The sequence below is a fragment of the Canis lupus genome, chromosome 7 (assembly GCF_003254725.2).
Source record: "Canis lupus dingo isolate Sandy chromosome 7, ASM325472v2, whole genome shotgun sequence".
NCBI classification, from domain to species: domain Eukaryota; kingdom Metazoa; phylum Chordata; class Mammalia; order Carnivora; family Canidae; genus Canis; species Canis lupus.
The window spans coordinates 62,084,878-62,108,064 of record NC_064249.1 but is presented as its reverse complement, the minus strand read 5'-3'; the positions used below and the strand labels follow the sequence as shown (position 1 = coordinate 62,108,064).

The 23,187-nt window shown below is 35.2% G+C and overlaps 1 protein-coding gene across 1 annotated transcript in view; it reads left to right on the top strand.

Annotated features, from left to right (window-relative positions):
• TAF4B (TATA-box binding protein associated factor 4b) overlaps positions 1 to 23,187 on the top strand; it is a 126,317-nt gene that overhangs the window by 35,391 nt on the left and 67,739 nt on the right. Inside the window, exons 8-9 of the mRNA XM_025429265.3 lie at positions 4,153 to 4,288; positions 5,262 to 5,364. Of these exons, the coding sequence (XP_025285050.1) occupies positions 4,153 to 4,288; positions 5,262 to 5,364 (239 nt within the window). The remainder of the gene's footprint in view (positions 1 to 4,152; positions 4,289 to 5,261; positions 5,365 to 23,187) is intronic.

The following is a 23,187-nucleotide window of genomic DNA, read 5'->3' as shown; positions in this document are numbered from 1 at the left end:
CTGAAGTGTTTACTAAGGTTGAGTTTTAATTTAGATTGGGCATGGCAGATAGGTTAAGTCCTTTCTTTGTAGGATGTTACTGGAGCTCTATATTAAGATTCTGAGGCTGAGGGGCCCCTGGGTGGCTCAGTTCATTAAGTGTCTGCCTTTGGCTCAGGACATGATCCCAGGGGCCTGGGATTCAACCCTGCATTGGGCTTCCTGCTCCATGGAGAATCTGCTTCTCCCTTCCCCACTCCTTCTGCCTCTCCCCCTGTTCATGTGCTCATGCACGCGCTCTCTTTCTTCTTCTTTCTCTCTCAAATAAATAAAATCTTAAAAAAAAAATAAAACAGATCTGGGACTAGATGAGGGTATATAGAATTGATGTCATTTAGTGATGTATGCCATTATTGTCCCAGAAGATAAGGAATCACATATTGGCTGTTCCTGAGAAATAGTTGGCAACTAACATGTATTTCCTGACTTTTCAGCTGCAGCTTTTGTTTAGTTCGGGTCTCCTATTTTCTAGAACTCAACCTTACTGAGTGCATGTGAGTAATTACATATTGAATCTTTTATAGAAATTAGAGGAGATAATACCCTTGATTCCAATCACTGTGTGTGTGTGTGTGTGTGTGTGTACTACTTGAGTTATTTAGAGATAAGCATTTGATTGCTTTATATTTACGAGCAGGGGAGTAGGTGAGGGTTGAAATACAGGGAAAGCAACATGTAAGGGATGCAGGCACATGGGCAAGTCAGTTGGTTGAGTGCCCGACTCTTGCTTTCGGCTCAGGTCATAATCTCAGGGTCATGAGATAGAGCACTGAGTCAAGCTCCATGCTTAGTGGGGAGTGTGCTTGAGATTCTTTCCCTCTGCCCCTCCCTCTGCTCGCCCATGCTCTCTCTCTCAAATAAATAAAATCTTGGGGAGAAAAAGCGTAAGGGATGTTCTCATCTACTTGTTTTTTTTTTTTTTTTTTTAAGATTTTATTTATTTATTCATGAGAGACAGAGAGAGAGAGAGAGAGAGAGAGAGAGAGAGGCCAGAGGGAGAAGCAGGCTCCATTCAGGGAGCCTGACGTGGGACCCGATCCGGGGTCCCCAGGATCACACCCTGGGCCAACGGCGGGGCTAAACCACTGGGCCACTAGGGCTGCCCTCATCTACTTGTTTAATCCATATTTGTGTTTCTTTGTTTCCTTTCCTTATGAAATTTAAGAATAATTCCTTGTCAGATAATGTCCCAGGGCATAATGTAAAAATCATACTTAGGCTTTTTTTTTTTACATTAATTAATATCGTGTAGCACTAGACCTGTATTCCTATAAACTACTAGAACATTATTTTATGTTAACATTCAAATAAAATGTCAGAATTTGACATGTCAATAGAAAAGGCCAAGGTATTTATTGATTTTCCTGTTAGTGGAAATTTGGAAGGAAACTAAATAAAAGACTTAAGTTTATAAAAATATAATAGCTTTTTCTTTTGCTTGCCAAGTAGGAGTAAATGCCTCTTTGGGTGAATTTCCATCTCTCTACGATAATTTCAATCTCCATAAGGTAATACTGTGGTTTCAAGTGGTACTTTCTTTGGGAGAACAGCAATGAATGCATTTAGACTTTCTCACTCATTGTATTTTATTTTCTTCAGCAAATGTGCAGGAATATGCAGCACATATGCTGCCCCAAGTGTTACAGTCATTAAGATGAGGAGTGATGGGGATCCAGGATTGTTAAATCCCAGCTCAGAACTTTGTGCTATATATAAATATCATGTATCATATATATTTATATATTTAAAATTTCTATTTGTAATATATATAAATATAACTTTTAAAGTTACAGTTCTATATATGTATTTTTTTCAAAGTTTTATTTAAGTAATTACTATACCAAGGTGGATCTCAAACTCACAACTCCAAGATCAGGAGTGCTTGCTCCACCACTATATATCTTTATAGGGTGCCCCTATATATTTTTAGCTCGCATGTTAGTCTTCCTCCAAATGCATGATCTTGACTCCCGTTGGGCTATTCAAGGCCAGACATACCCAGGATTCTACACGTGGGCACTGAGGCTTGCTTTCCCCCAGCTTGTTCTTGCCAGGGCTGTACACACTGGTGCCGAGGTCCATTGGGGCCCACCCTTGTCTGGCCCCACGTCCACTCCTTATAGCTGAGAGTACACACAGCCAGGGTACGTAGAGCCCGTGTCCACCTCAGGGCAGGCCTTTGGGCTGTTATATGAGTACCTATGAAGACTATCTCACAAACACCTTTCTAATATTTTATTACTGTTTTTCACAATTAAAATACTATAAAAGAATACTTAATAAAATATATTAAGGTAGAAAATATGAATAGAGAGATAAGCCAGAATTGTTGGGAATGTTTCTGTTGAGTTTCAGTCTGAATGCATAAATGTGACTCTGAATGTCTATTAATTTGTAGAATTTTAAATTTTTTTCTAATCTCATTTTTAGTTATTTGAAAATTCAGTTTTATTTTTATAGTTAAAAGTATAGCTTATGCTAATCATAAAACAAATAACTTAGATATCTATAAAGTATATATAAAATATACAACAAAGAAATAACACAAAGTAGAAAGCAAAATTACTCTGTAGTCGAGTCCTAGGAAATAATCACTGTTTACAGATTATTTTTTAATTTACAGACCTTTCCCTATGCATATATATAAACAATTTTTAAAGTATAGTTGATTTACAATATTAGTTTCAACATACAATATAGTAATGTACATTTAAATACATTAGGAAGTGATTGCCACACTAAACCTAGCTATCCTCTGTCATCATACAGTTATTAAAATATTATTAACTGTATTCTCTATACTCTATATTGTATTCACATGTCTTATTTTATACTTGGAAGTTTGTGACTTGTTTCACTTAGCATATAATACCCTCTAAATCCATTCTGTTGTTGCAAATGGCAAGACTTCATTCTTTTTGTAGCTGAGTACTATTCCATTGTATATATACCATATCTTCTTTTATCTGTTCATCCAACAAAATCTTACTTTGTAGAATATAAAACTGGTCCCTCGTACTTTACAACTCAATTTATAATCTCAACTTCTTGAAATACATCAATGTTTTCAAGAGTTCTTTCTCTCTTTCAGGAGTTTCTTCCTATAGATTGATGGCAGTTGAATTATCCTAACTTGTATTTCTTCTCTGTGGGCATTAGTTCCTATGGGATTCTTTACTGGGACACCTTGAGTTTCTTGTGAGTTACTTTTGTTTAGTAATAGACACTAAATTTTCTATCTTATTTATAAAAAATTAGAGAATAGAATAAATATCCCCAAAATTCTGTTCAGAAGTCTGTCTCCTGACTTGTTTATACTAGTCATATCTGAGTTTAAGGACTTTTAAGTAGTTCACTATCGGTAGCTGATTCAAATGTACACGGTGACTATTTTCTTTTTTGAAGTAAAAAAAATGCAGCTCTGCAATTTTGACTTTTTTTCCTTTGTAGCTAAAAATAAGGCCCTACTATTAGTTCAGTTTCTCCTCCTTTATCCCCAAGCCTTGCCCTCTGGATTTCTTGAACTGTTCTCTTAGAGAATGCCCTAGTATTGTTATTTTCCAGAGACTTGTAAAAAGGGGTCCATTAAAAGTCTTTATTTTTTAGAGATACATTTTAAAATAGTTAGGGATAAAAGATACACCTGGGATTAAAAAACAAATAATTGAGGGTGATGATGAGAAAATGAATGGGTAGGAATATGGATAAAACAGGATTGATAAAGGATTAATCATTGTTGAAGCTGGGTAATAATGGAATAGGTGGTTTCGTTTTATTCTTCCTTCCACTTTTGTATATGTTTGAGATTTTCCATAAGTTAAAAAATGAAAATAGGATCCAAAAGGAGATTTAAATTGGGCAGTATATGATGCAAATTTGAATGCTGCTCTAAAAATAAAATATATTGTATGAAACAGTCATGCTTTTCACTTTTGAACAAGATAATTTATACATATATAAATTTTAAGTAGATCTTCTTGTTATGCTAACATAAAGGTATATTTAAAGTTAGGTGAGCACAGTCATTTGTTCTACTGTTATAGCTGAAAGCTTGTTCTTTCTCCTAAAGCAAGTTTAGTTGAATGAGTGTATTAATAGTTCTCATTGTTTCAGGTAGTCCAGCAGCCTTCAGGAGGTGTTGCAAAACAAGTGACCACACTTTCCCATTCCTCAGCATTGACCATTCAGAAATCTGGACAGAAGAAGATGCCAGTGAGCACTGCAATACCTACCAGTCAGTTTCCTCCAGGTAGACCCTGGCCCATCCCTGCCCCATCACAGCGGGTTTGGAACATGATGGGGTTGTGTATTCTCTATTGTTAGGTTAAGTCTTTTAAATAGGACCTAGGATGGAACACTGAAAAATAACTGTTTAGTACATTTTTTATACATACATAGCTACTTTTTAGGGATATGTGTTGTTTTAGAATAAAGAGGCAGCTACTCATGGCATTTTTGTAATTAGATAAAAGAACCAATGAGTAAATAAAAAGCACTTTTTAACTTATAAAAATTGCTATAAAATTGCTATAAACTTATAGCAAAAAACTATAAACTTATTGCTATAAACTTATAAAAATTGCTATAAAATTGCTATAAAAAATTGCTACTTACAAAAATAAAAATTGCTATAACTTTATTTCTTTTTAAAATGTATTTCTTTTCCTAAGTTTGGAATTTATTCTTACACATAAAATTTAGAGATTTCATGTATTTTTTAAATCTACAAATATAGGGGTGTCTGGGTGGCTTAGTCAATTGTGTCTGCCTTTGGCTTAGGTCATGATCCCAGGGTCCTGGGATCTAGCCCTGCATCAGGCTTCCCTGCTCAGCAGTGAGCCTGCTTCTCCCTCTGTCCTTCCTTCTACTAGTACTTTCTCTCCCTCTCTCTTGAATAAATAAATCTTCAAAAAATATATACAAATATAAATGATATATTAACATTTATCACCTGTCACTTTTTCTACATATTTTTATAATGCTGGTAATTCTGTAGACCATTTGAAGACTATATAAAAAAATGGAGAGGTCTTGATTTTATAAGATGATTTCTTATGTAGGGAATAAGTTTATTGTCATTTTAACATTTTAACAGAGGTCTAGAACAGCTTGAAATTTTTTTCTGATTATTCTGTGTATATTAAAAGCTATTCTACATTTTCCTAATATGGCATGGATTTTTTTTTTTTAATTCATTTTTCTTTCTTCTTTTGTTTGTATAGCTTCCATTCTAAAGCAAATTACCCTGCCAGGAAATAAAATTCTATCACTCCAAGCATCTCCTATTCAGAAAAATAAAATAAAAGAGAATGGAACATCCTTCAGGTAAGGAAAATAGTTAAAATTTGGTCTGGTGTAAGGAAGTAGTACTTTTTAAAAAGATGGCAGAATAATACTTATAAATATATTGATGCCTTTTTAAAAAGCTGACAGTACTTTATTGAGTATAATTTATAAATAAGTGTATAAATCCTAAGTGTATAGTTCAATGAATCCTGATAAGCATACATCCTTGCATGTAATCAAGATGCTGAACATATATCCTTCCCCTTCCTGTTCCTTTCAAATTAACTACTTCTAACACCTGCCTCCAGGAGTTGCTATTATGTCCATCACCATAGATCATTTTTGTCCATTCTTGAACTTCACATAAATGAAAAATCACATTAACCTTTTTTGCATGTTTTTTCACTGCATATTTTTGAGATTCATCCGTATCATTTTGAATATTGGATTATTTTTTTGTATTGGTGAGAAGTATTCTTTGTATAAATGTAAATCTCTTCTTTCTTTTTCCTGTTGATGAACATTGGGTCATTTCTGGTTTTTGACAATAGTATGTAAAGCTGGTATAAATATTTATATACAGATTTTTATGTGAACATAGGTTTTCATTTCTGTGTAGTAAATATCTAGGAATATGATTGCTGGGTTACTAGGTAAGTGTGTGGTTAACTATTTAAGAAGTTCCCAAACTGTTTACCAAAGGAACCATTTCGCATTTCTACCAGTAATAAGAGTTCATTTGCTCTTCAACTTTGTCAGCTCTTGGTAATGTCAGTTATTTTGATTTTTACTATTCATTAGAATAGTAAAATATATTGTCATTATTATTGTGGTTTTAATTTGCATTTCCCTAATGACTAAAGATGTTGAGCCTATGTTCTTGTATTTATTTGGTATCCATATACTTTTGATGAAACATGTGTTCAAATTCTTTGTCCAGTTTTTCTTACTGAGTTATTTGTTTTCTTATGGTTTGAGTTCTTAGTATTCTTTATGTATCCAAAATCTAAGTCTTTGCCATGTAAGTGATTTGGAAATATTTCCATTGTGATGTGTTCTATCATCCTCTCACCAGTGTCTTTCGCAGAGCAAACATTTCATTTTGCAGAAGTTCAGTTCATTGATTTTCCTTGTAAATTATGGTTTTCATGTTTTATCTAAGAAATATTTGTGCAATTCTAGCTTACAAAGATTATCTTCTAAAAAAACAAAGATTATCTTCTATGCTTTGTTCTAGAAGTATTGCAGTATTAGGTTTGTCCTTCTTGTATTAATATTCTTTAATCTCTGCCTATTACCTATATAAGAATGTGGGTATTCTACTTTCTTCTTCCTCAACCTTCTCCAGTTTTAGTTGCATTCTTTGTCATAATATAAAAACATTTGTGCATTAGTCTTTATTCCTCATCTCCACCTGCATTTTAGTTGTAGGGCCTACTTTTATATTAAAATGATCATCTTTGGTCCTTTCTCTAAACTTTTCTTAGTTATCTCTTGGTTGGATGAAGTTCATCTACTCAAGGGAGTCTCATTTAGTGTAGAATTCCCTAAATTCTTATATGTTGAAAACTGTTTTGGGGCACCTGGGAGCTCAGTTGGTTAAACGTCTGCCTTGGGCTCAGTCATGATCCCAGGGTCCTTCATCAGGCTCCCAGCTCAGTGAGGAGTTTGCTTCTCCCTCTACCCCTAAATTCTTATATGTCTAAATTCCCTAAATCCTTACATATTAAAAACTGTTTCAGGGTGCCTGGGAGGCTCAGTTGGGTAAGTGTTTGCTTTTGTCTCAGGTCATGATCCTGGGGTCCTGCATCGGGCTCCCTACTCAGTGAGGAGTCTGCTTCTCCCTCTACTCCTCCCCACTGCTTTTACGCCCCTCCTCTCTCTTTTTCTCGCTAATGTTCTCACACTCTCTCTCCTCTCTTAAATAAATAAAATCCTTAAAAAAATAAACAAACTATTTCAGTGTCCTCTATACTTGAAGGACAGCTGGCTGGATGTGAAATTAACATTTTGTATTCCAATTTTAAAAATATTTCTCCACTATTGCCTTGATATTTATATTGTTTCTATTTATTTGATCTTTTCATCTGAACACCTTGAGAATTTATTTCTTTATCTTTGAAATCTAGTACTTTTATATTAGGATATGCTGTGAAACATTGACCATTCTGACTTCCACTTTTCCTAGATTCCCAGTTGGCCCTTTTAATATGTAGATGCTGGTCTCTTGAAATGTCTGAGGTTTTCTTGGGTTATAGTTTGAAATACTCGTTCTAGTCCATTGTTTTAGTTTTACTATTCAGGGAATGCGATAGTATGAATTTTATTCTTTCTACTTCCCTTACTTTCCATTATTTTGCCTCTTTTCTTTATTTCTTTATCTCCTTTACATTCCCTTGATTGTTTTTAGACCTTTCTGCAACATGTCTTAATAGGATTTTGGTTGCATCTATTGGCCTATGAAAAACCCCTTTGATTCTCTTATCTGCAGCACTGTATTATCCTCTCCCCATTTTTGCTTCCTACCCCCCACATTTAAGTGTGCCAGGTTTAATTGAATGTAGCTCATTCTGTGATCTACTAGGACATATCTTTAGTATTTTCTGATTTGGGATGTACTTAGTCTTCCTACTCATAAAATATTTCATCCTTAATGCCTAGCACTGCCACCAGTTCTCTGGCCTCTTTACAGCAGTATTTCTTAGTCTCTTTTGCCATAGGCCTTGAATCACATGAGGTGGGGGCAAGTTGGGGGGGAAGGCAGGGAGTGAATAGATGGGGAACTGATTGCTGAAAGACAAAAGAGCCTTCTCTGGGATTTTTTTTTTTTTTAATTTATACTTATTTTGAAGTTTGGGTATTCTTTGTCTTTGAGTTGTGCTGAGGTTGTGGTTTTCCTTGTTCTGTATTGTTTTGGGAGGAAATGTTAGAGGATGGACATCTAGGCAGTCATCGTCTTCCAATGCACTGTGTTTAGTCTGTGTCAATCAGGATACATAGACTATTTTCAACACCCCAAAAGCTTCCTGATGCTCCTTCCCAGCCAGTCTCCTTATTACACCCCACCTAGCCATTGACCAGCTTCCTGTCATTATAGTTGAGATTTGTCTTTTTTATTTTTAAAAAAGATTTATTTATTTGAGAGAGAGAGAGAGAGGGAGAAGGAGAGTGAGCTTGAAGGAAGGGACAGAGGGAAAGAATCTCAAGCAGGCTTCCCCCTGAGTAGGGAGCCCAACTCAGGGCTTAATCCTGAGTGTTTACAATGAGCAGAAACCAAGAGTCAGATGCTTAACTGACTGAGCCATCCAGGTGCCCCTAGATTTGTCTCATTTTTGTTGTTGTTTTTAAGATTGATTGATTGATTGATTGATTGATTGATTGATTGATGAGAGAGAGAGAGACAGAGAGAGACAGACAGACCACATATGGGATGGTGGACAAATGGGAGAGGGAGAGGCAGACTCACCAATGAGCAGAGAGCTCCATGCTGGGCTTGATTCCAGAACCCAGGATCATGACCTGAGCTGAAGGCAGACGCTTAACCAGCTGAGCCACCCAGGTGCCCCAGATTTGTCTTTTTCAAATGGTTGTTTTTAAAAGTTGTATGTTGATTTTGTAAATATTAATCAAGTTACTCTGCCATTACCAGAAACCATAACCTCCATTTCTTTTTTAATAGATTATTGTTATCATGTGGAAGTATCTTTTTTTGAGGAAGTTGAGGGGTAGAGAGAGATAATATTAAGCAGGCTCCACACCTAGCACAGAGTTGAGGTAAGGCAGGGCTCTATCTCACAACCCTAAGATCATGACCTGAGCCAAAATACAGCTTCAAGAGTAGATGCTTAACTGACTGAGCTGATGGAAATATCTTTACTTCTGTGTTCTTAAACAATTAATCATAGTTATTTTTTTTTAAGATTATTTATTTATTTATTCAGAGAGAGAGAGAGAGAGAGGCAGAGACACAGGCAGAGAGAGAAGCAGGCTCCATGCAGGGAGCCCGACGTGGGACTCGATCCCGGGTCTCCAGGCGACGCTAAACTGCTGTGCCACCGGGGCTGCCCTAATCATAGTTATTTTAAAGTCCATGCCTAATATTCTGAATATCCATGTTAACTATAAGTCTGTTTCTTTTCCCTGGCTTTTTTGTCCTGTTGTTTCTTGTTGTACACTTAGTAAATTTTTTTTTGAGTCAATGTCAGATATGTATAAAAAATATTTATAGGAGTTTTGGATTAGTTACCTCCAGAAAGAGAATTTACCCAGTTTTCTGGTTGGCAATAGAGAAGCAGATTGCCTCAATCTAGTCAGTAATTGAGCTGGTTCAAAGTTAGGTGGTAATCTTTCCAAGATTCTGTGTCCCTTTGGTTCTCCAGGCTTCGGGATGTAATCCTGCAGGAGTTTCAACTAAGAGGGTGCTTTCCTTTGCTGTATTCTGAACCCCAATTTTTATTTTCCGAGTGCTTAAAACTCACCGTGCTTTTGTTGTTGTAAACTGTTTTAATTCTTTTTTCCTCTCAATTAAAAAAATTGTTGGAGAATACACATATCATAAAATTTACCGTCTTAATCTTTTTTTTTTTTTAATTTAAGATTTTATCTATTTATTCATAAGAGAGACAGAGAGGGGAGAAGAAACACAGGCAGGGGGAGAAGCAGGCTCCCCATAGGGAGCCCCAATGCAGGACTTGATCCTGGGACTCTGGGATCATGCCCTGAGCCCAAGGCAGATGCTCAATCACTGACTCACCCATGTGTCCCCTATCTTAACCATTTTTAAGTGGTATTAATTGCATTCATGTTGTTATGCAACCATCATTACCATCTATCTCCAGAACTCATTTCATTTTATAAAATGAAATTCTATACCTACTAAACAATTAATCTTCATTCTTCCCTTATCCCCTAGCTCCTGGCAACCAACATTGTACTCTTATGTCTTTGTGATCTTGATTACAGCAGTCTCACATAAATGGAATAACACAGTATTTGTCTTTTTGTTACTGGCTTATTTCACTTAGAATAATGTCCTCTGAGTTCATCTATGTTATGGCATAAGTCAGAATTTCCTTCCTTTTTGAGACTGAATTATATTCTGTTGTATATCCACTCATTGTCAATGGGCACTTGAGTGTCTTCCACATTTTAGCTATTGTGAATAATGTTGCTGTGAACATGGGCATAGAAATATCTTCAGTATGTTTTCAGTTCTTTTGGTTATATATCCAGAAGTGGAGTTATGGGATAATATGCTATTTTTAATGTTTTGAGGATCTGCCATGCTTTGTTTTCCAGAATGGAAAATGGTAGAATACCATTTCATATGCCCATGAGCAGTGCACAAGAGTACACATTTCTCCACATTCTTGTCAACACTTGTTATTATCTGGTTTTGTTTTGTTTTCTTTGATAATGGTCTTCCTAATGGATATAAAGTGGTATTTCTTTGTGGTTTTGATTTGCATTTCCCTGATGATTAGTGATGTTGAGCATCTTTTCATGTGCTTATTGGCTATTTGAATATCTTTATAATTTTCTATTCAAGTACTTTGCCCATTTTTTAATCAATTTTTTTGTTATTGAGTTTTATATTCTGTATATTTCTCCTTTATTGGATGTATGATTTGCAAATATTTTCCTCTGTGGATTGCCTTTTTACTCTGAAGTTAATGTCTTCTGAAGCACAAAATTGAAAAATTTTTATGAGATCCAGTTTGTTTAATATTTTTTTGTTGTGTATGCCTTTGGCGTCATATCCAAGAAATTATTGCCAAATCCAGTTTTGTAAGCTTTTGTCCTGTTTTCTTCTAAGAGTTTTATAGTTTTAGGCCCTATATTTTTTTTTTTATCATTTTTGGCTATTGATCCTTTTTCAGTTAATTTTTTGTATAAGGAGTTAGGTAAAGGTCCAAAGTCATCCATTTGAATGTGGATATCCAGTTTTTTTTAGCAGAGTAGTATTGCTGAAAATACTGTCTCTCCCCACTGAAAGGTCTTGGCACTCATGTCAAAAATCATTTGACCATATATATTAGGGCTTATTTATGTCTTTTTTGTTCTGTTTCATTTGGCTGTATGTCTGTCTTTATGTTAGTACCACACCATATTGTTGATTACTGTAGCATTGTAGTAAATTTTGGTATCAGGAAGTAGGTATTACATCATTGTTCCTTTTTAAGATTGTTTGGCTATTCAGGTTTCCTTGAGATTCCATGTAAAATTTACATTGGTCTTTTCTGTTTCTGCAAAAAAAGGTCACTGGGTTTTTGATAGAGATTACATCTATAGATTGCTCTGAGTAACATTGACATCTTAGTAATATTAAGCCTTCCAATCCATGAATATGGGGTGTGTTTCTATTCATTTATATCTTCTTTAAATTCTTTCAACAACATTTTGTAATTTTCATTGTGCAAGTCTTTTGGCTTCTGGGTTAAGTTTAAGTTTATTACTAAGTATTTTTTTCTCGTTTATGCTATTGTAAATGTAATTTCTTATTTCCTTCACAGATTGTCCATATATGCCTTGGGCTCAGGGTATATATATGTAAATGCAAGTACATATATGTATGTTAATGTATAAAAGTGTAGCTGATTTCTTTGTATGTTGGCTTTGTATCCTGCTACTTTGTTAATGCATATATTAATTCTCACTTTTAGGGGTTTCTAACACATGGGATCATATCTATGAATAGGGATAATTTTACTTCTTCCTTTCCAATATGGACTCTTTAATTTCTTTTTCTTTTTTTTTTTAATTTTTATTTATTTATGATAGTCACAGAGAGAGAGAGAGAGGCAGAGACACAGGCAGAGGGAGAAGCAGGCTCCACGCACCGGGAGCCCAACGTGGGATTCGATCCCGGGTCTCCAGGATCGTGCCCTGGGCCAAAGGCAGGCGCTAAACCGCTGCGCCACCCAGGGATCCCTAATTTCTTTTTCTTGCATAACTTCTCTGGCTAGAACTTCTAGTACCATGTTGAATAGAAGAGGCCAAAGTGAGCATCTTTATCTTGTTCTTGATCTTAGAGGAAAAGTTTTCGTTCTTCCATCATTAAATATGGTGTTCACTGTGGGTTTTTCATATATTGTTTTATTATATTGATAGTTCCATCCTGGTGCTTTGAATGTTTTTATCTTGAAAAGGTGTTGAATTTTGTGAAATTATTTCTCAACATCACTCAAGATGATCAGTGGCTTTTTTTCCTTCTTTTTGTTAATCTGTATTAAATTGATCAGTTTTGTATGTTGAACCATCTTTGTACTCCAGGAATAAATCCCACTTAGTCTTGGTGTATGATCTTTTAATATGCTGTCAAATTCAATTTATTAGTACTTTGTTGAGAAATTTTGCATCATTGCTCATAAGGAATATTGGTCTATAGTTTTCTTTCTTTTTAAAAAATATTTTAGTATTTTTAAAAATATTTATCTGATAGAGACAGCATGGGTGGGTGAGGGGCAGAGGGAGAGGAAGAGACAGTTTTAAGCAGTGTCCATACTGAGTGCAGAGCCCAATGCAGGGCTTTATCTCAAGACCCTAAGATCATGACCCGAGCTGAAACCAAGAGTTGGATACTTGACCAGGTGCCGCTCTTTTTTTTTTTTTTTTTTTTTTTAAGGTAAGCTCCATGCCCAATGTAGAGCTTGAACTCAGCCGCAAGATCAAGAGTCATATGCTGTACCAACCGAATCAGAAAGGCCCCCTGATCTGTAGTTTACTTACAGTATTTTTGCCTGGTTTTGGTATTATGGTAATGCTGGCCTCATAGAATGAGTTAGGAGGTATCTTCTCCTCTTTAGTTTTTTGGAAAAGTTTTAAAAGATTTGATATTAGCTCTGCTCTAAATGTTTGGTATAATTCACAGCGAAACCATCAGGTCCAGAGCTGTTATTTGTTGGGAGATTTTTTTGGTTACTCATTCAGTCTCCTCAGTTAATTATTGATCTGTTTAGATTTTCTTTGTGATTAAGTCTTGGTAGGTTTTGTGTTTCTAAGAGTTTGTCCATTTCATATAGGTTATTTGTTTGTTTGTTTTGCATATAATTTTCTTACTACTCTCTAATAATGATAAGTGTAAACTTTAGATCTTAGATTGTTTTTAGCTTTAGACTTTCCCTGGGCATGTCTGGTGACTTTCTAATTTCCTCCATATATGCAGTTGCCTTTGAATGTCCTAATCTTTCATATCTGGCTCCCAAAAGAGGAAAATGAGGGGATGGGGAAAAATGGGACGGACCCTCTTTAAATGCCTTGGAAGGCACCTTGGCTAGAGGGTGAGGGCCTTGTAACAGAGGGATGAGTTGCAGCAACTATGGCAACCCACCTCTTACTCTGTACTTCTGAGATCAGAAGCAAAAATCAGTGATCTGAGTACATATTCCTGATATTTGGAGGACAATTTCCCTGCATGCTCACGCACACACAAACACATACATCCTCCTTGCCACAAGCTGGGGCAGACTGCTCTAATGCATGTGCATAGCTGTCTGCCTCAGGGCTGGAGCCTGGGGGATGGGTAGCACTTGCCAAAACTAACAGCTGAAATTGACCAAAAACCTGCTTTATCTTTTAAGCCTTCCCCTGGAAGTTGGAAACCTTTAAAAGATTCAGAAGTTCCAAAATTGTTAACCAGACAGATTGCTGATGCTCTTCTACTGTCTCCCAGAATCCTTCTCAGAGTGCTCTTCATAAGCTTTTTGCTTGGCTTCCTTGACTTTTCTTTTGTAGAATTTCAATGTTCAATGCCTTGAATGAAAAATCATCTCACAATGTCCAATCTGCCTCTTTGTGCTGCAGTTCTTTTATAGGATCATGGCCCACACCCTGAACATTGGCAGCCTCAGAAGCCTTGAGCTGTAACTCTGTCTCTCCATCATCATGAGATTGCCTACTCTCTTGGCTTTCCTACTTAGTAGCTGCCTTCTCCATGGCTTCGTAGTGTCTTGTTCACATCCAGAATTTGCACATGCCAACATGGAGAAAATTAGGTTTCCATTGGTGAGGTTCTCTTTTCTTAGGACTGTGGCTCCATAATACCTGGTTTTCTCAGCACTGCTCTGCTTTCAAACAAACTTTAAAAAAATGTTCTGGCTTTGTTAGTTTTTCTTAATCAGAACAATTGTCTGTTATAAGTGATAGTCTATAACTAAGCAGAAGTTGTAATGTAATTCTTTATACTTTTGTGTATTGCCAGTATTTATTGGAATTAGTGTTTTCAGTACACTGGTATATTTTGATGAACAGAAGTTCTTGTGTTTTTTAAAAATAAAGTAGTTGTATTTAGCAATGTCTTATGTAAATTGCTTATGATATCTTTCTTGGTATTAAAAGATAATCTCCTTTATAGTGTTCTAAAAGCTTTGAAATTTTACTTTTTATATTTAAATCATGGTCCAACAGGGTTTAATTTTGGTTTTGTTTTTTCTTACAATGTAGGGTAGGGATCCTAATTCATCTTTCCCACATGTATAATCATTTGTTCCAGCAGCATTAGTGAAGACTCTGCCTTTCCCTCAGTCATCTGTAGCGTCTCCTACATCATATCTAGGGTCTTTTCTAGGCTAGTTTTTTGTTTATCTTTTCATCCCTATATTAACTTATTGGTTAATTTGTTTATTTCCAGAAGCACGCTTCTAAATTTACTATAGCTTCAGAGTATTTTTAAATCTGTTAAGGCATCTCCTTTACCTACTTCTCCTCACTTCACTTTCATACCCTACCTTTCCACTCTTCTTGATTTTCTTGGCTATTTGTGGGATGTTGTTGTTCCATATAAATTTAAGTACTAGTTTAAATCCCACCAAAAATGACTATTGAAATTTGAATTAGCATTACATTGAGTCCATTGCCCTTAAGCTGATTTCTTTATAATTTTGGGTCTTTTATCTATAAATATGATTTATATCTTCATTTATGCATGCCTTCTTTAATATCTTTTAATAAAGTAATATAATTTTATCTATATAGGTTGTACACAATTTGCTATATTTATCTGTTGGGTTTATTCCTAGGTACCTTTTTATTGCTGTTATAAATATTTTTGATAATTGCCTTTGTTGTTTCTACTATATAGAAATGCACTTTGCTTTTTTTAAATCCTATGTCAATTGCCTTCTGATAATTTTTAGATTACTTTAGGTTATTTACATAGACAATGTATCAGGAGTGATAGAATTATGGGTTGACTTTTTTTTTTCTTTTGCTTTCAGCACTTTAAAAATGTCATTCCATGGTTTTCTGGTATCCGTGTATATGTTCACTTTGAAAAGTAAAACATATAAGGAAAAGTCACCCTGAGAGTTAAACTACAACAAAACAGCAGCACATTTGAAACCCTGGTGACTTCAAACATTGGGTGATCAATTTTATATTGAATATTTTATATTCAATATAAAAATGGTTAGAAATAAAATGTGGAATCACAGAAGGAGCAGGGAACAATTTTCTATTAAAAAATGAATACAATCATTTGAAAAAGGACATTTAGAAGTGAAAAATGTAGGGGCATATGGGTGACTCAATCAACTGAGCATCTGACTCTTGATTTTCACTCAGGTCATGATCTCAGAGTCCATGTTGTGTGTGGAGCCTGCTTAGCATTCTCTCTTTCTCTCTCTTCTCCGCTGCTCCCCTGCTTTGTGTGCATGTGCTCTCTTTCTCAAAAAGCGGGATCCCTGGGTGGCGCAGCGGTTTGGCACCTGCCTTTGGCCCAGGGCGTGATCCTGGAGACCCGAGATCGAATCCCACGTCGGGCTCCTGGTGCATGGAGCCTGCTTCTCCCTCTGCCTATGTCTCTGCCTCTCTCTCTCTCTGTGACTATCATAAATAAATAAAAATTTTAAAAAAAAATAAATAAATTTAAAAAAGCAAAAAACAAAAAACAAAAACAAAACAAAACAAAAAAATATATATATATATAATTTCTGAACTTAAAACCTCATTGGATGGGTAAATCTGATTAGACCTAAGGACCTAAATTGAGTTTGCTTTATTCCAGAGAGAATTTGTGACTTTCTCATGGGAACCAGGGTGATTGTTGACTTGTGACCATTTAGTACCTGTTCTAGGGAACCTGACTTAACCCAGTAGTCTCAGATGCAATTCCTCCACTTTAACAGAGGTCCAGGAACTAGTGCCAGCCACAGGCATCTGCCCCTCAGGCAGTTCTACCTTTAGAGTGTGGTTATAGCTTATTTTTACTGACAGTTTTTTTGACAACTTCTGTGCACCCAACACTGGAATGAAAATGTCTTATCCTGGTCTAGTTAGAATGCCATGTAATTTCTCCACAGTAAATCTAGTCCACTTAGTGCCTGAAGCAAAAATGTCACCATTAGTATTTTCTCTGAGAAATTTCTAGCATATTACTTTTGCTCATTTATCTGTTGAGTGCTTATTGCTTTCTACACATATATATTTTTTGGAGAGTAATTCTTTGTTGTATATTATATTTTGTTGTATGTTATAAATATTCTCCTAATTTTGAAGTGGTAACTTTGTTTTTAGCATCTTTTTGTTTTAGAAGACTTAAAATCACAGTATTAGATTTATCACTCTCATGCCTATTGCTTTTGAATTTCACTGTAGTCTAAAAAATCCTTTCTCATTCAGAGTCCATAATGATGTGCTTCCATATTTTCTTTGAAGATATCTATATACACACATCACATATTTACATATATCTTTACATCTTCAATAATACTTTATTTTTGTAAATGTCTGTAGCAGACATTAGCTTTTTCCCAGTTGGGATGACATTAGCTTTTTCCCAGTTGGGATGCTTGTCTCAATGGTAGTTTCTAAAGAATCCATTATCCTTACTTTTTCTCGTTTGAGATGTCACCTTTATCTTGTAGTAAATTATTATTTATACAAGGATTCATTTGTAGAGTTTCATTTTAGTGCTGTGTTTTTATTTCTTTGTTAATATTTTTATATTTTCAATTATTATACCTTCATTATTTATTTTTTATCTGGTGGAGTAAATCCTATCTTTTTATTCCTTTTTTATCAGAGGTGTTTCCACTTTACCTTTGTTATTTTTCTATTAAACATGAATTTTAGAATGAGCAGGGCAGTTCTATGAAAATTTTGTATTGAGGTTATATGAATAGGTTGATTTAGGAGAGAATTGACTTTTTAATGGTATAAATCATCTTGAACCTATGTTAGGTTCAACAAACTATTAGAATTCAGTAAGGTCGTAGATAATAGAAATACTTAAAAAAAAAAAAAACAGTGGCATACACAAATGGAAGATTCTCTCACATTCAGGAAAACTAGAAGTAAGCAGATCATTGCAAGTATAACATTCCATAGGGTAAGGGACCGAGGCTTGTTGTTCACTTTCCTTTTGTTCTTCAGACACATAGTCATGTTCTTACTGTACAGTTTTTAGATAATGATATTCTCTGGACATTCTGTCCTCCAGTCTTCATTTGGCTTGGTCCTTTTTATTTTAGTTTAAAGGTGATCTCTCTAATTAGGGAGTCTCTGCGTAGAGGCAACCACTGTAAAGTAGCTTTTCAGTTACACCTGCTGTCTTGAGGCACTCATCTGAAAGTATCCTGTTTTTTTGTTTACCGTTCCTTTGGTTTCCCACTCCTTTTTAAATCTCTGAGAGTTTACAATAACTTTCGTTTATCGTCCTATACCTATTGTTTAGAACAAGGCCTAGTTCATAATAAGTATTCAAATATTTGCTGAAATAATGAATTTTTATAAAGAGAAAAGAAGGGTCTATAATCATAGCTATTTTTTAAGAGTCCTTTTATTTTTGCAGTAAGATACGTTTTTCATTTTGTATAATCCTTTATAGTAATTTTGGCCATATGTGGTTTATGCATATCTTTTTTGATGCGATGGCTTTTTTAGCTTAAGTTTGGGTTTTCTTGGATACTAAATATCAGTGTCACTTCAGTTGTTAAAGTGAAGCTTAAAATAGGCTCTTAATGTTGACTCTTGTTAAATAAGAGGAGGTAATAGTATATGCCATTAGATCTTGTCTTGACTTAACTGGATGAGGCTTAAAATCTACCAATTTTTTCAAAACTACTTGTTTAACTGAAAAAAATTTTTTTGTTCATGACTTTTTCCACTGAGAGAATTATATTTTCTATTCTGCTTGTCAGTACACCTGGGATGAATAAGGGAAGCTATATAGTATTTAAACACCAGAGGGTGCCAGAGATTCATGTTTTATTCTTCATATTTCAGGATCAGAAGTAACAAATATTACAGTACCTTTGCATGTTTGTATAGTTAACATCATTTAAACTCACTGGCTATTTAATGATAATAAGGAATTATTATTGTTTTTTTAAGATGATAATGCTTTAAAAATTTTTAAAGAGCTTTTATTTTTACAGAGAAATAATGAAGTATGGATGAGTAATGCATATATATTACTTCTGCTAGTTACAGTATTTTAACAGCTAGAGTTTAGTGTGATTTTTTAAAAAGTTTTATTTATTTATTTTTTTATAATAAATTTATTTTTTATTGGTGTTCAATTTACCAACATACAGAATAACACCCAGTGGTCATCCCGTCAAGTGCCCCCCTCAGTGCCCGTCACCCATTCACCCCCACCCCCCCGCCCTCCTCCCCTTCCACCACCCCTAGTTCGTTTCCCAGAGTTAGGAGTCTTTATGTTCTGTCTCCCTTTCTGATATTTCCTACCCATTTCTTCTCCCTTCCCTTCTATTCCCTTTCACTATTATTTATATTCCCCAAATGAATGAGAACATATAATGTTTGTCCTTCTCCGATTGATTATAAGTTTTATTTAAAACACACTGTTCAAAAATAATGTAGGACAAGATTACATGCTATTGCCATAGATGATATTACTACATTAGCTTTAATGTCCTTTATTTCATATTGGAGGAATCAGATTCTATAGTGTTGATTAAACATGTGTTCACCTTGCTGCATATGTAATGGTTTCATCATGTGTTTATTAGTCTGCTTATCCTTATGTGTACAGATATATCAATAATATATTGTTATATAATATATGACATAATATATATGGTTAATCTTTCCAGAGCAGGGACTGACTTACACAGAAAACAGTGTCTAGTGACATAAACAAAACAAAACAAAAAGCAAAAAACCCTCTTATCTTGGAAAGATAAAGGAGAGAGAGAAGAAGCATCAGTGTGAGCTATGCCTATTAGCTCTAAATCTAGGATTAAAATTCAACAAAACATTCTTCTTGGAGGAGTTGCCTTAAGCTAGATCTTGATAGAAATTAAGTTCTTAAAATTGTTCACAGGGAAACTATATAAATGAACACTTGGGAGATGATCGTGAAGTCTTTCAAAGTTCTAGCTAGATTTTGTCATAGTAAAATGCTGTTTAGGAAAAAATTATGTTTATACTTAGATGCAGAAGAAGTGGAAAGAAAAGATAGTAGATATTAGAGGGGGATCCCTGGGTGGCGCAGCGGTTTGGCGCCTGCCTTTGGCCCAGGGCGCGATCCTGGAGACCCGGGATCGAATCCCACATCAGGCTCCCGGTGCATGGAGCCTGCTTCTCCCTCTGCCTGTTGTGTCTCTGCCTCTCTCTCTCTCTCTCTGTGACTATCATAAATAAATAAAAAAAAAAAAAAAAAAAAAAAAAAAAAAAAAAAGTAGATATTAGAGGTAGATACACCATGAAGCAAAGGTTGAAGTTACATGGGCAGGAGATAGGGCATATCTCATTTACGTCATGGGCATCTTCCAAAAAGATCAGAGCCAAAAGACAGTGATAAGAGTAGGGTATCATTTATAATAAAACATTCTTAATAGTATTAATAATTTAATTGAAAATATATAAATAGAGAGGTAGGTGAGGGATGTGGTAAGTGGGTGATGGGCACTTGATGGGATGGGTATTAGATGTTGGCAAATTGAACTTAAATTTAAAAAATTAAAAATTAAAAAAGAAGATATATAAATATAGGAAGGGGGTTGAAACAATTTATAAGTAAATAATTACTAGTATAGTACAAATCAACAAATTGAAAACTACCTAGGAAATTCATTGAAATTGTTCAGTTGGGGGCTTATCCAGAATGAACTCTCTGGATACTGAACCTTGGCAGAAATCTGTATTTTTTAAAATCCTCATCGTATTTCTGATTTCATTATAGGCTAGAGATTGTAAGTATGGGACAGCAGGTTCCAAAATGTGATCTATAAAAGATAGTTTTGAAATGGAGACTTTTTCAGGGAGTTTGTAAGATTAAAACTATTTTAATAATGATGATGTTGATGTTGTCATTTGCCTGATTTGGTATATTATTTGAATGATGGTTCAAAAGCCACAGTGGCAAAACTGCTGGCACTTTAGCATTAGTCAAGGCAGAGGCACCAAACTATACTAGTAGCCATTTATTCTTTACCCTCAGACACTCAGAGTAAATGAAAAGAAAAGAAGCTAGTTTTTTTTTTTAATGGTTTTAATGAGGCAGCAAACATTATTATTTTCACTAAGTCTCTACTCTGAAGTACACACATTTTTAATATTCTGTGTGACAAAATGGGAAACTTGCATAAAGCTCTTCTGCATGCCAAAGTCTCATGATTGTCTTAAGGACAAGTGTTTGTGCTTATGTTTCCTTTTTTTTTTTTTTTAAGATTTTATTTATTTATTTATTTATTTTTGGAAAGAGAGTGAGCACATAGTGGGGAGGGGCAGAGGAAGAGGGAGAGAAGCAGACTTCCCGTGGGGTGCTGCAGATAGGGGGTGCTCTATCCTATGAAGTCCCCGCCCCTGCAAAAATCATGACCTAAGCCAAAATCAAGAGTTGGACACTTAACCAACTGAGCCACCCAGGTACTCCACCTGTGTTTCAGTTGTGAGCTAAACCACTTTTTTCATGGAGTACCATTTTTACTTGGAAGAACAAAGAACAACCGGAAAACAAACTGTGATTATTTAGACTTGGGAATTTGACATTTTTGTGAAAATGAAAAAAGTGAGCCTTGTCACTTCAGGGAAAACAACTGACAGCATTTTTTGCCAGTGATAAAGTTTGAGCTTTTCAAGCAAAAATTAAAAATTTGGAAAACTTGTATCCACTGCCATGAGCATAATATCTTCCTAATACTTAGATTTTCTGATTAGATTGGTGCAGTTACTAACTTGTGATTTAGGATTATGTGTAATGAGTCTAAATTTGGAAGATCTCTATAACTCAATGTACCAATACTTTTCAAATCACTAATATGTGATGTTACAAAATCATGCATCAGATCCATTCCAAGTGAAGAGAATCAATGGATATTAAAGAGATTAGAAAATAGTAAACAATGCCACCTTTTTGAGTAATTATTTTTAAATTTTGTTATTGTTGGTTTTCATTAAAATGTTTATGTTAATAATATGTAAGGGTTTTATTATCTTTAATATTCATTTTAAAAAATATTTTATTTAAAATTTTATTTTATTTAAGTTAATTAATTAACATATAGTGTATTCTTACTTTCAGAGGTAGAGTTCAGTGATTCATCAGTTGCATATAACACCCAGTATTCATTATATCACCAGCCCTCCTTAATGCCTATCACCCAATTACCTCATCTCCCTCCTCGCACCCCCACCCTTGAAGCCAGCTTTCAACTAGCCTCTCATTTATGGCAGTTAGAACCCTGCTCCTTTCTATATGAGGATGTTCCTAGGGAATCGCTGTATTGAACTTGAAGACACAAGACTTCAGGGACTGCAACTTTCACTTGCCTCTCACAACTTCTGTCAGGCATGTAGCTTGTTTCTGATTGTTCAATACAGCACTTTCCATAGAAACTCCTCACATAGAGTTGAGCTACTTTGTAATTCTTATAGGACAGAGGCTAGTTGAAAGTTGGCTTCAAAGCTTACTTACTTCTGAGAGTTGGGCAAAGGTACTGTCCCTCGCAGCTCCACATTCCACCCCAGCAACCCTCAATTTGTTCCTTATAGTTAAGAATCTCATATGGTTTGTCTCCTCTGATTTCATCTTATTTTATTTTTCCCTCACTTCCCCTATGATCGTCTGTTTTGTTTATTAAATTCCATATATGAGTGAAATCATATGATAATTGTTTTTCTCTGATTGACTATTTCACTTAGCATAATACCTTCAGTTCCATCCACATCATTGCAAATGGTAAGATTTCATTTTTTTGATGGCTGGGTAATATTCCATTGTATTAAAAAAATTTTGTTTTTAAGTAATTTCTATACCCAACATGGGGCTTGAACTCATGACCCCAAGATCAAGAGTCACATGCTCCACTGACTGAGCCAATCAGGTGCCCCTAAATACTCATTTTTATTTCTAATAAAGTCCTGGTTTCTAATACAGTTTTCATTCAAAATCATGTAACAGGTACAGTTTTTACCTCCATCAATAAAGAATAGAGATGTAGAGATGAGTAGAGATGTAAAGAAATTCGTTCAAGATCATCCTTTTAATAATTGACAGAGCAGGGACACCTGGATGGCTCAGTGGTTGAGCGTCTGCCTTTGGCTCAGGGTGTGATCCCAGGGTCTGTGATCAAGTTCCGCATCAGGCTCCTTTTGGGGAGCCTGCTTCTCCCTCTGCCTATGTCTCTGCCTCTGTGTGTTTGTGTGTGTGTCATGAAAAAGTAAATAAAACCTTTTTTTAAAATGTACCAAATTCTTATTTAAAAAAATAATAATTGGGTAGCCCCGGTGGTGCAGCGGTTTAGTGCCACCTGCAGCCCAGGGCATGATCCTGGAGACCCTGGATCGAGTCCCACGTCAGGCTCTCTGCATGGAGCCTGCTTCTCCCTCTGCCTTTGTCTCTGCCTCTCTCTCTCTCTGTCTCTATGAGTAAATAAATAAAATCTTTAAAAAAATAAA